Source organism: Equus przewalskii, chromosome 8 (assembly GCF_037783145.1).
Source record: "Equus przewalskii isolate Varuska chromosome 8, EquPr2, whole genome shotgun sequence".
Taxonomy (NCBI): domain Eukaryota; kingdom Metazoa; phylum Chordata; class Mammalia; order Perissodactyla; family Equidae; genus Equus; species Equus przewalskii.
Genome location: NC_091838.1, coordinates 10,175,876 through 10,188,272, shown reverse-complemented (window position 1 = coordinate 10,188,272; position 12,397 = coordinate 10,175,876). Strand labels below are relative to the sequence as shown.

The following is a 12,397-nucleotide window of genomic DNA, read 5'->3' as shown; positions in this document are numbered from 1 at the left end:
CAGGAGTACATTTTAAAACATATTTATAAAGTCCACTTAGTCGGCGGACAAAAAGAAGTGTGCTTTTTTGCCTTTTGAGACTAGTATCATTTAAAAGTGCTTGTTCGGTTCTTTTCGTGATTCAGCGGACATAGAGTTAGAGCTATTTGGAGAACATGAAATTTTTCAGATTTTGACGTTGTCTTCTTAAATTGAGGTATTCTCTTCTTTTTTGGGAATCAGGAATAATCACACCAGAAAAGGAGTTAAAAGTCAGTGTGGCAGGGGGAACCCAGCCACTCCTGCTGGCAAAAGAGGAGGATGTTGCAACAAAAAGGTCAAAACCTGCAGAGGACAATAAATTTTGTCACGAACAGGTAAATATGTTTTTTCCCTTTGCTGTATAAACCTGTTTTTTCTTTTTTCTTGCTCCTGATAGCCTTAGAGCTTCAAATTCCATGCTGTTGAAAGGTACGCAGACATCGCGATTGGCAATATAATTAACTCTTGGTGTTACTTCTAATGCTCTGAAATCATCAAAATACATTGACTAACAGTGGCCATGTTTATTCAATATTTTCCAGTTCTATCAGTGTCCTTATTGTAACTACAATAGTAGGGACCAAAGTCGCATCCAGATGCATGTCCTGTCACAGCACTCGGTGCAGCCCGTCATCTGCTGTCCCCTTTGCCAGGACATCCTCAGCAACAAAATGCACCTCCAGCTGCATCTGACGCATTTGCACAGCGTGTCTCCGGATTGCGTGGAGAAGCTGCTTATGACAGTAAGGATACCAAATGTTGATGCATGCATAATCTCTGTAAAGCAAACAACACAGAATCTGAAATTATTGGTTGATAGAAATTTATTTCTCCTGTGCTACGTAAAGCTCTCTTACTGTGTTACAGAAATCACGATTCAAGGCCCATTTGTTGTCTCTTTTGCATAGAAAAGAAAGCAAATATGATGCAAAGCATAGCTTGTTCAATAACACATCTTTTGCAGTCTTATTCCTATGCCTATAATCTTAATCAGACGACTCACGTGGGCACCCTGAGTTTCAGTTTTCTTGGTTATCATTATAAGAGCATAGACCCACAAAAACCTTTAAACTATATCTTAAAAAAGGAAAAGATGAATACAGCATTGCACCAGCATTGACCTGACATTTGAAGGGATCGCATTGGCCTGTAAGATTCACAGATGTCCCTGCTGCAGTCAGAAAAAATGTAAGTGGGATATGCTCCTGCCAAATGGCAGGAGTGATGGGGTTTCTGGGGTACATTAGACAAGAACCCCTCTGTTGTTCACAGGTGCCTGTCCCCGATGTGATGATGCCAAACAGTTTGCTGCTGCCAGCAGCCACCTCTGAGAAATCGGAGCGAGACACACCTGCAGCCATCACAGCGGAGGGCTCTGGGAAATATTCAGGTATGCCAGCCTATGACCCAGATCTGCGGGAAACGCCCTTAGGAGCTCGCATTTGTGGTGGTGCTCCAAGATGATCACTATCAAAGGTTAAAAAAAAAAAAGTAGGTAGGAAAAATCGTATTCCAAGAGCCATATTTTTCGAGGCATATTTAATATCTGGTTATCTGTAACTGCCCTTGGGGAATGAAGTGTCGTTGACTAAGAATATTCTGTGTGTTCTAATTCCTGAACATGGAGGTTATAGCCCTCAGTATCACACTGATTGTAGTGTATTACAGTTACCTTTGACTTGTTTTCTTCTCTATCCTGAAATTCCTTGAGGTCAAGGGTGATTTCTTACTCGCCTTTATATCCCCAGTATCTAGTACATGCTTGTCACATAGTAGTTGCTCAATAAATATTTCATCAAAGAGTCAATTAAGCAGAAACCATTAGAGGCTCCTACTTCCAATATTTATTGGCATTTAAGTAATAGGTATTCTTTCTGTAAGCAATATGTTTGTGCTTTCTTCTACACAGGTGAAAGTCCAATGGATGACAAAAGTATGGCAGGTCTTGAGGATTCAAAGGCTAGTATGGAAATAAAGAGTGAGGAGCAGAAACCAGCGAAAGAACCCATGGAAGTGTCAGAATGGAATAAAAGTAGCAGTAAGGATGTGAAAATACCCGACACACTGCAAGATCAGTTAAGCGAACAGCAAAAAAGGCAACCCCTCTCCGTTTCCGACCGCCATGTTTATAAGTATCGCTGTAACCATTGTAGCTTGGCTTTTAAGACTATGCAGAAGCTTCAGATACATTCCCAGTATCATGCGATTCGGGCTGCGACGATGTGTAATCTCTGCCAGCGTAGTTTCCGTACATTCCAGGCTTTAAAAAAACACTTGGAAGCAGGCCACCCCGAACTGAGTGAGGCTGAACTTCAACAGCTGTATGCCTCCCTGCCCGTAAATGGTGAACTTTGGGCAGAGAGTGAAACGATGGCCCAGGATGACCATGCCCTGGAGCAGGAAATGGAGAGAGAGTATGAGGTGGACCATGAAGGGAAGGCAAGTCCTGTAGGAAGTGACAGTAGCTCTATTCCAGATGACATGGGCTCTGAACCAAAGCGGACTTTACCTTTTAGAAAAGGGCCAAATTTCACGATGGAAAAATTCCTCGATCCATCTCGCCCGTATAAATGTACAGTGTGTAAAGAGTCATTCACCCAAAAGAACATTCTCTTGGTCCATTATAATTCAGTTTCTCATCTGCATAAGTTGAAAAAGGTTTTGCAGGAAGCCTCCAGTCCTGTTCCTCAAGAAACCAACAGCAGCACAGATAACAAACCCTACAAGTGCAGCATCTGCAATGTTGCGTACAGCCAAAGCTCGACCCTGGAAATCCACATGAGATCCGTGCTCCACCAGACAAAGGCCAGGGCTGCGAAGCTGGAGCCGAGTGGCCACGTGGCCGGTGGGCACAGCATTGCAGCCAACGTCAGTAGTCCTGGCCAAGGGATGTTAGAGTCCATGAGTTTAGCAGCAGTAAGCAGCAAAGATACCCACCTAGATGCCAAAGAATTAAATAAAAAACAAACCCCGGAAATGATCTCTGCTCAACCTACGCATCACCCACCGCAGTCACCAGCACAAATTCAGATGCAACTACAGCACGAGCTGCAACAACAAGCCGCATTTTTTCAGCCTCAGTTTCTAAACCCGGCCTTTTTGCCTCATTTTCCTATGACCCCAGAAGCACTGCTGCAGTTTCAGCAGCCTCAGTTTCTCTTTCCATTCTACATCCCTGGGACAGAGTTCAGCTTGGGGCCCGATTTGGGCTTGCCGGGCTCTGCCGCCTTTGGTATGCCTGGCATGACCGGCATGGCTGGATCCTTGCTCGAAGACTTGAAGCAGCAGATTCAAACTCAGCATCACGTAGGCCAGACTCAACTCCAGATACTGCAGCAGCAAGCACAATACCAGGCCGCACAGCCCCAGCTGCAGCCTCAAAAGCAGCAGCAGCAGCAGCAGCAGCAGCAGCAACAGCAGCAGCAGCAGCAGCAGCAACAGCAGCAGGCAAGCAAATTATTGAAACAAGAGCAAACGAACGTAGCCAGTGCAGACTGCCCCGTCATGAAGGACATCCCGTCTTACAAGGAGGCGGAAGAGATTGCTGACAAGCAAGAAAAGCCAAAGCAAGAATTTATAAGTGAAGGTGAAGGACTCAAAGAAGGCAAAGACGTCAAGAAGCAAAAATCCTTGGAACCGTCCATCCCGCCCCCCCGAATAGCTTCAGGGGCCAGAGGAAATGCAGCCAAAGCGTTACTGGAAAACTTTGGTTTTGAACTGGTCATTCAGTATAATGAAAACAGGCAGAAGGTCCAGAAGAAAGGCAAAAGTGGTGATGGTGACAATACCGATAAATTGGAATGCGGAACGTGTGGTAAATTGTTTTCTAATGTTCTTATTTTAAAGAGTCACCAAGAACATGTACACGGGCAATTTTTTCCATATGGAGCATTGGAAAAATTTGCTCGCCAATACCGGGAGGCCTATGACAAGCTTTATCCAATTTCACCATCTTCACCGGAAACGCCGCCTCCCCCACCTCCGCCTCCCCCTCTGCCTCCAGCCCCTCCACAGCCCTCTTCCATGGGTCCTGTAAAACTCCCAAGCACGGTTTCTGCTCCTCTACAAGCTCCACCACCCACTCCCCCGCCACCACCACCGCCACCTCCTCCCCCACCTCCTCCCCCACCACCTCCACCTTCTGCACCCCCACAGGTCCAGCTGCCTGTTTCTCTTGACCTTCCGCTCTTTCCTTCCATTATGATGCAACCTGTGCAACATCCTGCACTTCCTCCCCAGCTCGCCCTGCAGCTGCCGCAGATGGACACTCTCTCTGCCGATCTCACCCAGCTTTGCCAGCAGCAGCTGGGACTAGATCCCAACTTCTTAAGGCATTCTCAGTTCAAACGCCCGCGGACGAGAATTACGGACGATCAACTCAAAATCCTGAGGGCTTATTTTGACATCAATAATTCTCCCAGCGAAGAACAGATCCAAGAAATGGCGGAGAAATCTGGCCTGTCTCAAAAAGTTATCAAGCACTGGTTTCGAAATACGCTTTTTAAGGAAAGGCAGAGAAATAAGGATTCACCATACAACTTCAGTAACCCTCCCATCACTGTTTTGGAAGATATCAGAATCGAGCCACAGGCCTCCTCTTTAGAACACTACAAATCTGATGCGTCCTTCAGTAAAAGGTCTTCCAGAACAAGGTTTACTGACTACCAGCTTAGGGTTCTACAAGACTTTTTCGACACAAATGCTTACCCAAAAGATGATGAAATAGAACAACTTTCCACTGTTCTCAATCTACCTACCCGAGTTATTGTTGTATGGTTCCAGAATGCTCGTCAGAAGGCACGGAAGAGTTATGAGAATCAGGCAGAAACTAAAGATAGTGAAAAGCGAGAACTCACGAACGAACGGTACATTCGAACCAGCAACATGCAGTACCAATGTAAAAAGTGCAATGTGGTTTTCCCCAGGATCTTTGACTTGATTACGCATCAGAAAAAGCAGTGTTATAAGGATGAAGATGATGATGCCCAAGACGAAAGCCAAACTGAAGACTCCATGGATGCCACTGATCAAGTGGTGTACAAGCATTGCGCAGGGTCTGGCCCAACAGATGCAGCCAAAAACCCTGCTGGCCCTGCAGCAAGTTCTGGCTCTGGGACTAGTACCCCACTGATTCCATCCCCCAAACCAGAACCTGAGAAGGCTTCTCCAAAACCAGAATATCCCACAGAAAAGCCAAAGCAGAGCGACCCCACTACCCCTTTGCAAGGCACCAAACCAGCCCTGCCATTAGCATCGACTTCCGCAGACCCCCCGCAGGCCTCGGCAGCCCAGCCCCAGCCCCAGCCCCAGCCCCCGAAACAGCCCCAACTTGTTGGAAGACCTCCCTCGGCCTCTCAAGCCCCGGTCCCTTCCAGTCCACTGCAGATTTCCATGACTTCTCTCCAGAACAGTCTACCTCCACAGTTACTACAATACCAATGTGATCAGTGTACAGTTGCCTTCCCAACTCTGGAACTCTGGCAGGAGCACCAGCACATGCACTTCCTCGCTGCTCAAAACCAATTCCTTCACTCTCCGTTCTTGGAAAGGCCCATGGATATGCCCTACATGATCTTCGACCCCAACAACCCACTGATGACCGGCCAGCTGCTGAGCGGTTCTCTCACACAAATGCCACCTCAGACCAGTTCCTCCCACGCCACAGCCCCCGCAACAGTTGCTGCTTCCCTTAAAAGGAAACTGGATGATAAAGAAGATAATAATTGCAGTGAAAAGGAGGGAGGGAATAGCGGTGAAGACCAGCACCGCGATAAACGCTTGAGAACCACAATCACCCCGGAACAACTGGAAATACTCTATGAAAAGTACTTGTTGGATTCCAATCCGACCAGAAAAATGCTTGATCACATTGCACGTGAAGTGGGGCTGAAAAAGAGAGTCGTGCAAGTCTGGTTCCAGAATACACGAGCTCGAGAAAGGAAAGGCCAGTTCCGGGCGGTGGGTCCCGCCCAGTCGCATAAACGGTGTCCCTTTTGCCGAGCCTTGTTCAAGGCAAAGTCAGCCTTGGAAAGCCACATTCGCTCTCGGCACTGGAACGAAGGAAAGCAGGCAGGTTACAGCTTGCCACCAAGCCCGTTAATATCAGCAGAAGATGGGGCAGAAAGCCCACAGAAATACATTTATTTTGATTATCCATCTCTGCCATTAACTAAAATCGATCTATCAAGTGAGAACGAATTGGCTTCTACAGTGTCAACACCTGTGAGCAAAACAGCAGAGCTGTCGCCGAAGAATCTTTTAAGCCCTTCTTCTTTCAAAGCAGAATGTTCTGAGGATGTAGAGAATTTAAATGCCCCTCCTGCTGAGACTGGATATGATCAAAATAAAACTGATTTTGATGAGACTTCATCCGTTAATACAGCCATGAGTGATGCCACCACAGGAGATGAGGGAAACACTGAGATGGAAAGCACCACGGGAAGTTCTGGAGATGTGAAGCCAGCTTTATCTCCTAAAGAGCCGAAAACTCTCGATACTTTGCCCAAAACAGCAACCACACCCACCACGGAGGTTTGCGATGAAAAATTTCTCTTTTCTCTCACCAGTCCCTCGATACATTTCAATGATAAAGATGGTGACCATGACCAAAGCTTTTATATCACGGATGACCCCGATGACAATGCTGACCGCAGTGAGACATCGAGCATAGCTGACCCGAGTTCACCAAATCCATTCGGATCCAGCAATCCCTTTAAATCCAAAAGTAACGATCGACCGGGGCACAAGAGGTTCAGAACCCAAATGAGCAATCTTCAGCTCAAGGTCCTCAAGGCTTGCTTTAGTGACTACCGAACTCCAACCATGCAGGAATGTGAGATGCTAGGGAATGAGATTGGTCTGCCCAAACGCGTGGTCCAGGTGTGGTTCCAAAATGCCAGGGCCAAGGAAAAGAAATTTAAAATTAACATCGGGAAGCCTTTCATGATCAATCAAAGCGGAACGGAAGGCACCAAACCAGAGTGTACCCTCTGTGGGGTGAAGTACTCTGCCCGCTTGTCCATCAGAGATCATATTTTCTCCAAACAGCACATTTCCAAAGTGAGGGAGACCGTCGGGAGTCAGCTTGATCGGGAGAAAGATTACTTGGCTCCGACCACCGTGCGACAGCTGATGGCACAGCAGGAACTTGATCGTATAAAGAAAGCTTCAGATGTGCTGGGCTTGGCGGTGCAGCAGCCGAGCATGATGGACAGCAGCTCCCTCCATGGCATCAGTCTGCCAGCAGCCTATCCAGGACTCCCCGGCCTTCCTCCCGTCCTCCTCCCTGGAATGAACGGTCCATCCTCCTTGCCCGGATTTCCACAAAATTCAAACAGTAAGTCGTTTCAAGGAGAGTCGGTCTAATTAATTAAGTAACATTAGGCAGCCAATCACATGTAACCAAGAACAGGGTACATTTGGATCTCTTTTAATTTCAGTTAGTGAAACCATTAGATTGTTTGAAGTGTATATTTTATTGTCTATCATTAATAACCAGGAAGTGAGTCACCCTGAACATATGCAGAATAATAAAGACTAGGTAGATCATAGCAGTCTCAGAAATATATTGTTTATATCATTATATCTCTATGTCTTAGAAATATTACTTTTTTATTTATTTATTTTTTTCGAGGAAGATTAGCCCTGAGCTAACTGCTGCCAATCCTCCTCTTTTTGCTGAGAAAGACTGGCCCTGAGCTAACATCTGTGCCCCTCTTCCTCTGCGTTATTTGTGGAACGCCTACCACAGCATGGCTTTTGCCAAGTGGTGCCATGTCCACACCCAGGATCCGAACCGGTGAACCCTGGGCTGCCAAGAAGCAGAAAGTGTGCACTTAACCGCTGCGCCACCGGGCCAGGCCCTTACTTACTCTTTAAAATAAGTTTTGTTTTCACAATTGATTTTTTTGTGATTAATTTTTTAAAGGAAAATTTAAATTCTTTTTAAAAGGAAGTTTTGACATTCTGAAGAGACTTATCTAGAATGAACTAATTACAGAGAACATTTCCGAAACACGTAAGGGAAGCTCTTTTCCTTTTCACAAATTGCAGTTTTACGTAAATTTCAAACTTTTCAGTTTCATCCTTCTCTTAGTAAAATCAAAATTTCCATGCAATCTTAGGCAGATATTCCTGTTTTAACTTTTAGCTTGGGAGACAAGAAAACAATGGTATCGAATGGCCTCCTGGCCACGGCCAGCTCCTCTGGTTTCTGTCCTGAATGACGTTCTGGCATTGGAAAGAAGCAGAATGGATCCACACATAGAGAATGTTACCAGGAAAATTTCTGCAGTGCCCTTTCTTTTAACTATCGTACCAGCTAGCTTCCCTGCCACTGCCCGCATAGTACTTCAGGCTTCTTTCTCTGGACATTCTTGGGGCTGTAAATATTAGAGCTATAATCGTGTGTTTTGTTTGAACATTTCAATTCAGTCAAATATAGTTGTTTCAAGAAGAACGCAGCGGTTGATTTTTTTGGCATCTGAATGTATTAGTCTTCTGGTCCTACTTTATATATCACTGTGTTTATTGACACACAGAAAAATATCTCATGTGGAAAAATTCCTATGATCAGTTATATAAAATAGAGTTTTCCACATAATGTCAAAATTGGAAAAGCTCCTATGAAGAGTTATGTAAAATATTAAACAAAATATTATGTAAAACAGAGTAAAATTTAATATTTTCCATGGGCTAAGAACAAAGTGTCTGTGCCTTTCATCTGCAAGTCTGCTTTGATTGATGATGCCTGTGTAGTCACCCCTCTAAGTGGTGGTCAGAGCATCTTGTTTTTCTCTCCACTGGATCAAAAGGCCTTTGCTTGGACAATGGGTCCTTCACTGACTGCCCCTCTGGCTTGTCACACTGAAAATGGTACCCAGAGGGCCTATTTGAGAGAAAAGGAGAAGGGGAGGAGAGAAAAGATGTTTATGAATACTTAACCTAACCTTTCTCCTCATTCTACTCACCATAAATATAATTTATATCTCCCCGAAATATGGGCCCTGTTTATAACTATCAGAGTTGTGGGAATATGTTGGCCGCAGGCCTCCTCAGTGAGCAGTGTCTTTAAATGCATTGGGTACTGAGAAGCTCAGTGCTAGGTGTCCGTTTTTTTACTGAATCATGGACCAAAACAGACCGGAGAGTGTTCTAAAGAGAAAAGGTCCATGAACACACCTACTGGAATTTGCAGTTTCTCTTGAATTAATTCTTTGTTCGTGATAGAATTTAAACATTAGCACAGCAGAGTTATCAGCAGGACCCCATCTGAGAGCCTGAGTCCTCACACTTCCAGTTCACATCTTTCTTAGGTTAATGTACCTGTGATGGGCAATACTGAATGTGTTAATCAGCTCATGGAGTGGAGCTGTCGTTCTCCATCTTTCTACTGTATTATTTCTCATCAAACAAGTATCCCCTTTGCTTTATGGGAGAAATAGACATACCAGCTAGGTGAAATCAAAAGGAGAAAACTGCTTCATAAGGAGAATATTTCTGTATATCTTACATGCCCTGGGCTTTTGCAAGTATGTTATCTATATGAACAGACTTCGAGAATATGACATGTTCATCTTGGGCCCGTTTTAATGGGATTTAGTTATGGAAAAGACTTCATTTTAAAGATATGCCATCCCTTTGAAGGTAGGTTTGAAGATTTGATCCTAAGTCACTAAAAAGGTACTCCATCGAATATGAGATGTGCTGTAAAGTAATGTCTGATGCAAAGCTACATGCCAAAATTGACTTAATTGCAATGTTTGTTTTCAGTTTTAGTATTTAACAACTTCTGAATTTCCTGATTTGAACACCCATTTTATTCTTTTTTGGGTGGAATTGCTGTTCTGGTTTACCAGCTTTAATGTCCACAAAAATTCCTTACCTTACTTCCAAGAAATTGACAAATTATTTAGTCTTTCAAGATCATAAAGAAAGCCCTAATATAATCGTGAGTAATATACATCATGTGTGCCTGCTTCCTGAACAATGACCCAGCCCTGTGTTCAGTATCACTAATTACTATTACTCATTTTTTAATAAAGTGAATTATTTTCTGCTTTAAAAATTTTCCACATTTGTCTTTTTCTATCATGACAACATGCAGAAAGGGAAAGTGACAATAGAAAATCACATGCCTGTACACCTGGAAAAAAATTAGAAAACCTTTACGTTTACATTTTATCCTTTAAGATATTAGCTTCCTTTGGCATTTTGCTCAAGAAGAATAGAAAAATAACTTGATTTTTCTATTTTTAGCTTATTTGCTTTATTGTTTTAAGCAGTAACTGATTTTTATATGTTCCATTGGTGTTTGGAAATACTGCCTAACCCAATTTCCTTAAAAGGAACTTTAGGACATGCCTTTTGCATTTTTCTCATACTTCAATGTAATTTACTAGCACATTTGGGGTAAATCTAGATAAGACTAAGTCTTTAATAATTTTAGCACAGTTGTCTTTGGCCCCGTGTCCATAATTAGTTTTATTTTCACCTCAAAAATAAATTTCCCCTCCAGGAGACCTAGATCAAAGAAATTTGAGAGAAAGGAACTATATGTAAGTTCACGTGAGACAGGCATTTTCTTCTGAAAGCATTACTTTCGGGAGTAGGCAGCTGTTTCAGGAAAACAAAACCAAATAAAATGATGGTAGTATGAGATTATCTGTAGAGAAACTTTAATCTCTCAGTGGAATTTCAAAGAACTGGAGTAGGAGTGAGGGAACAGGAAAAATGTGTCTTTAACATTATAACTCGGTAACAGAGATGAAAATGGAGATGTGTTTAATTTGTAGTTACCACCACCTCTCCTGTGTTGTGATTGCTGTTCAGTTTTTCTCTTCTATTTCTAGTTTTTATATGTCAGTTGGCTGCTGAACTTTTGACTGCAAATTTTACAGGCTTATGTCTTTGACTAGTAGGCCCAGTGTACATTGTTCCTCATCCTTAATCAGTATCTGTTTTCCTAACATTTTTACTTAACAGCTGATTATTTAACCCAACTCATTCCTCAAGATTTTGAATTATCAGGATTCTGAACATCCCTGATAGTCTTTGACTATAGTAGTATAGTAGTTGAGATTCCTAGGGCAGTCCTCTGAACATTTCTATTACTTCCGTATAGGACCTCCAGATAGGACCTTGTGGGCGGCGTCTGATGGGAAGGCCATGGTCAACAACTGTTGATCCATCTTGCTTTCTAACTGCCACTGCTAATGTTTTTGCCTCTTAGTGCCTTAAAATTTCCTTTGTCTTAAATTCTCATGTCAGAGAGATAGGTGAACCGGCAATTGCCTTAGAGTTAGGAGGGGACAGCACGTAGGTAGCAAGGGTGCAGTTATTGAGTATGAAGTCTAGCTGTTCTAGATCTACAGCTAAAGTTGGCTTTCTAAGTAGGCAAAAGAAGCTGGCTGCTAACACGGTCTGGTTCCAACAATGCAAGGAAGGCTTTTCTGTCCTTAGTAAAGCTGCTTCCACCTCATCACTCATGCCTGAAATTCTATAATTAAATATTAATTCCTTTGACTTAATGCATTCTCCTCAGTTAAATGGAAAATAGAGTAGAATATCATGAAATCAGACGACCATAGCAGGAAGAAACCTCAAATTATCTAATCTAGTGTATATTAAGTCTTTTCAGAAATAGGTATATTCACATTTTTGGCTCTTTCTTGCAAGTGAAATTTGATAGAGAGGCAAGTGGAAAAAAGATGAAGCTATCAGGCATAGTACTGTAGGAATAAAGGCAAGGGACTTGAGAGTTTGGGCTCCCAAAAGCAACTCCCTAACTTCACAGTTTTCTCTAGGGCTATGTTTAAATCCCAGGAACCTGAGAATTCTATCATACTAAATTGGATTAAAGACCCAGGAATTTACTCATTCCTTCCTACCATACCCCTGCAAAGCTTGAGCCATTTCATTTAAATTTATTTCATGTATTTCACCCGTTCCCCCTGTAGAATGTGCATACTTGCTATCAGTTTCTTCTGGAAATACAATGTTATTTTCAGGGATTTTTTTTTTTCTTTTTGGATTTTGAACATTTGCATTATTTAACATTTGAAATTGATTGAATTAGACAGGAAGATAAATTTGAGTGGCAGCTTTAGATTTTAGTTTCCCTGCCCCACATCAATGTTGAGTCAGATTTCTGTCAAGTCACCTACCAGCTCTAGGACTCAATTTTGTTACTTAAAAATGGAACTTTCAGCCCCCGTCCCCACATACTGTTGAGGATATCGGGAGACTGTTCTCTAACATGATGGAAATTCCTTAGAGGTCATCACTGATACAACTACAGAAATTATTCCAAAGCAGGTGAGAGAAGAGTTGGGTGTGGTGAGGTTAGACAGAGCAGCCAGTGGTAGGCTAGGTGAAC

At 43.2% G+C, this 12,397-nt stretch overlaps 1 protein-coding gene across 4 annotated transcripts in view; it reads left to right on the top strand.

Moving 5' to 3' along the window:
• The window catches only part of ZFHX4 (zinc finger homeobox 4), a 174,438-nt gene that overhangs the window by 156,365 nt on the left and 5,676 nt on the right, over positions 1–12,397 (top strand). For all 4 annotated transcript variants that reach the window (XM_070630410.1, XM_070630408.1, XM_070630409.1 and 1 more), the window contains exons 7-10: positions 223–356; positions 564–764; positions 1,294–1,411; positions 1,931–7,357. In XM_070630410.1, the coding sequence (XP_070486511.1) occupies positions 223–356; positions 564–764; positions 1,294–1,411; positions 1,931–7,357 (5,880 nt within the window). The remainder of the gene's footprint in view (positions 1–222; positions 357–563; positions 765–1,293; positions 1,412–1,930; positions 7,358–12,397) is intronic.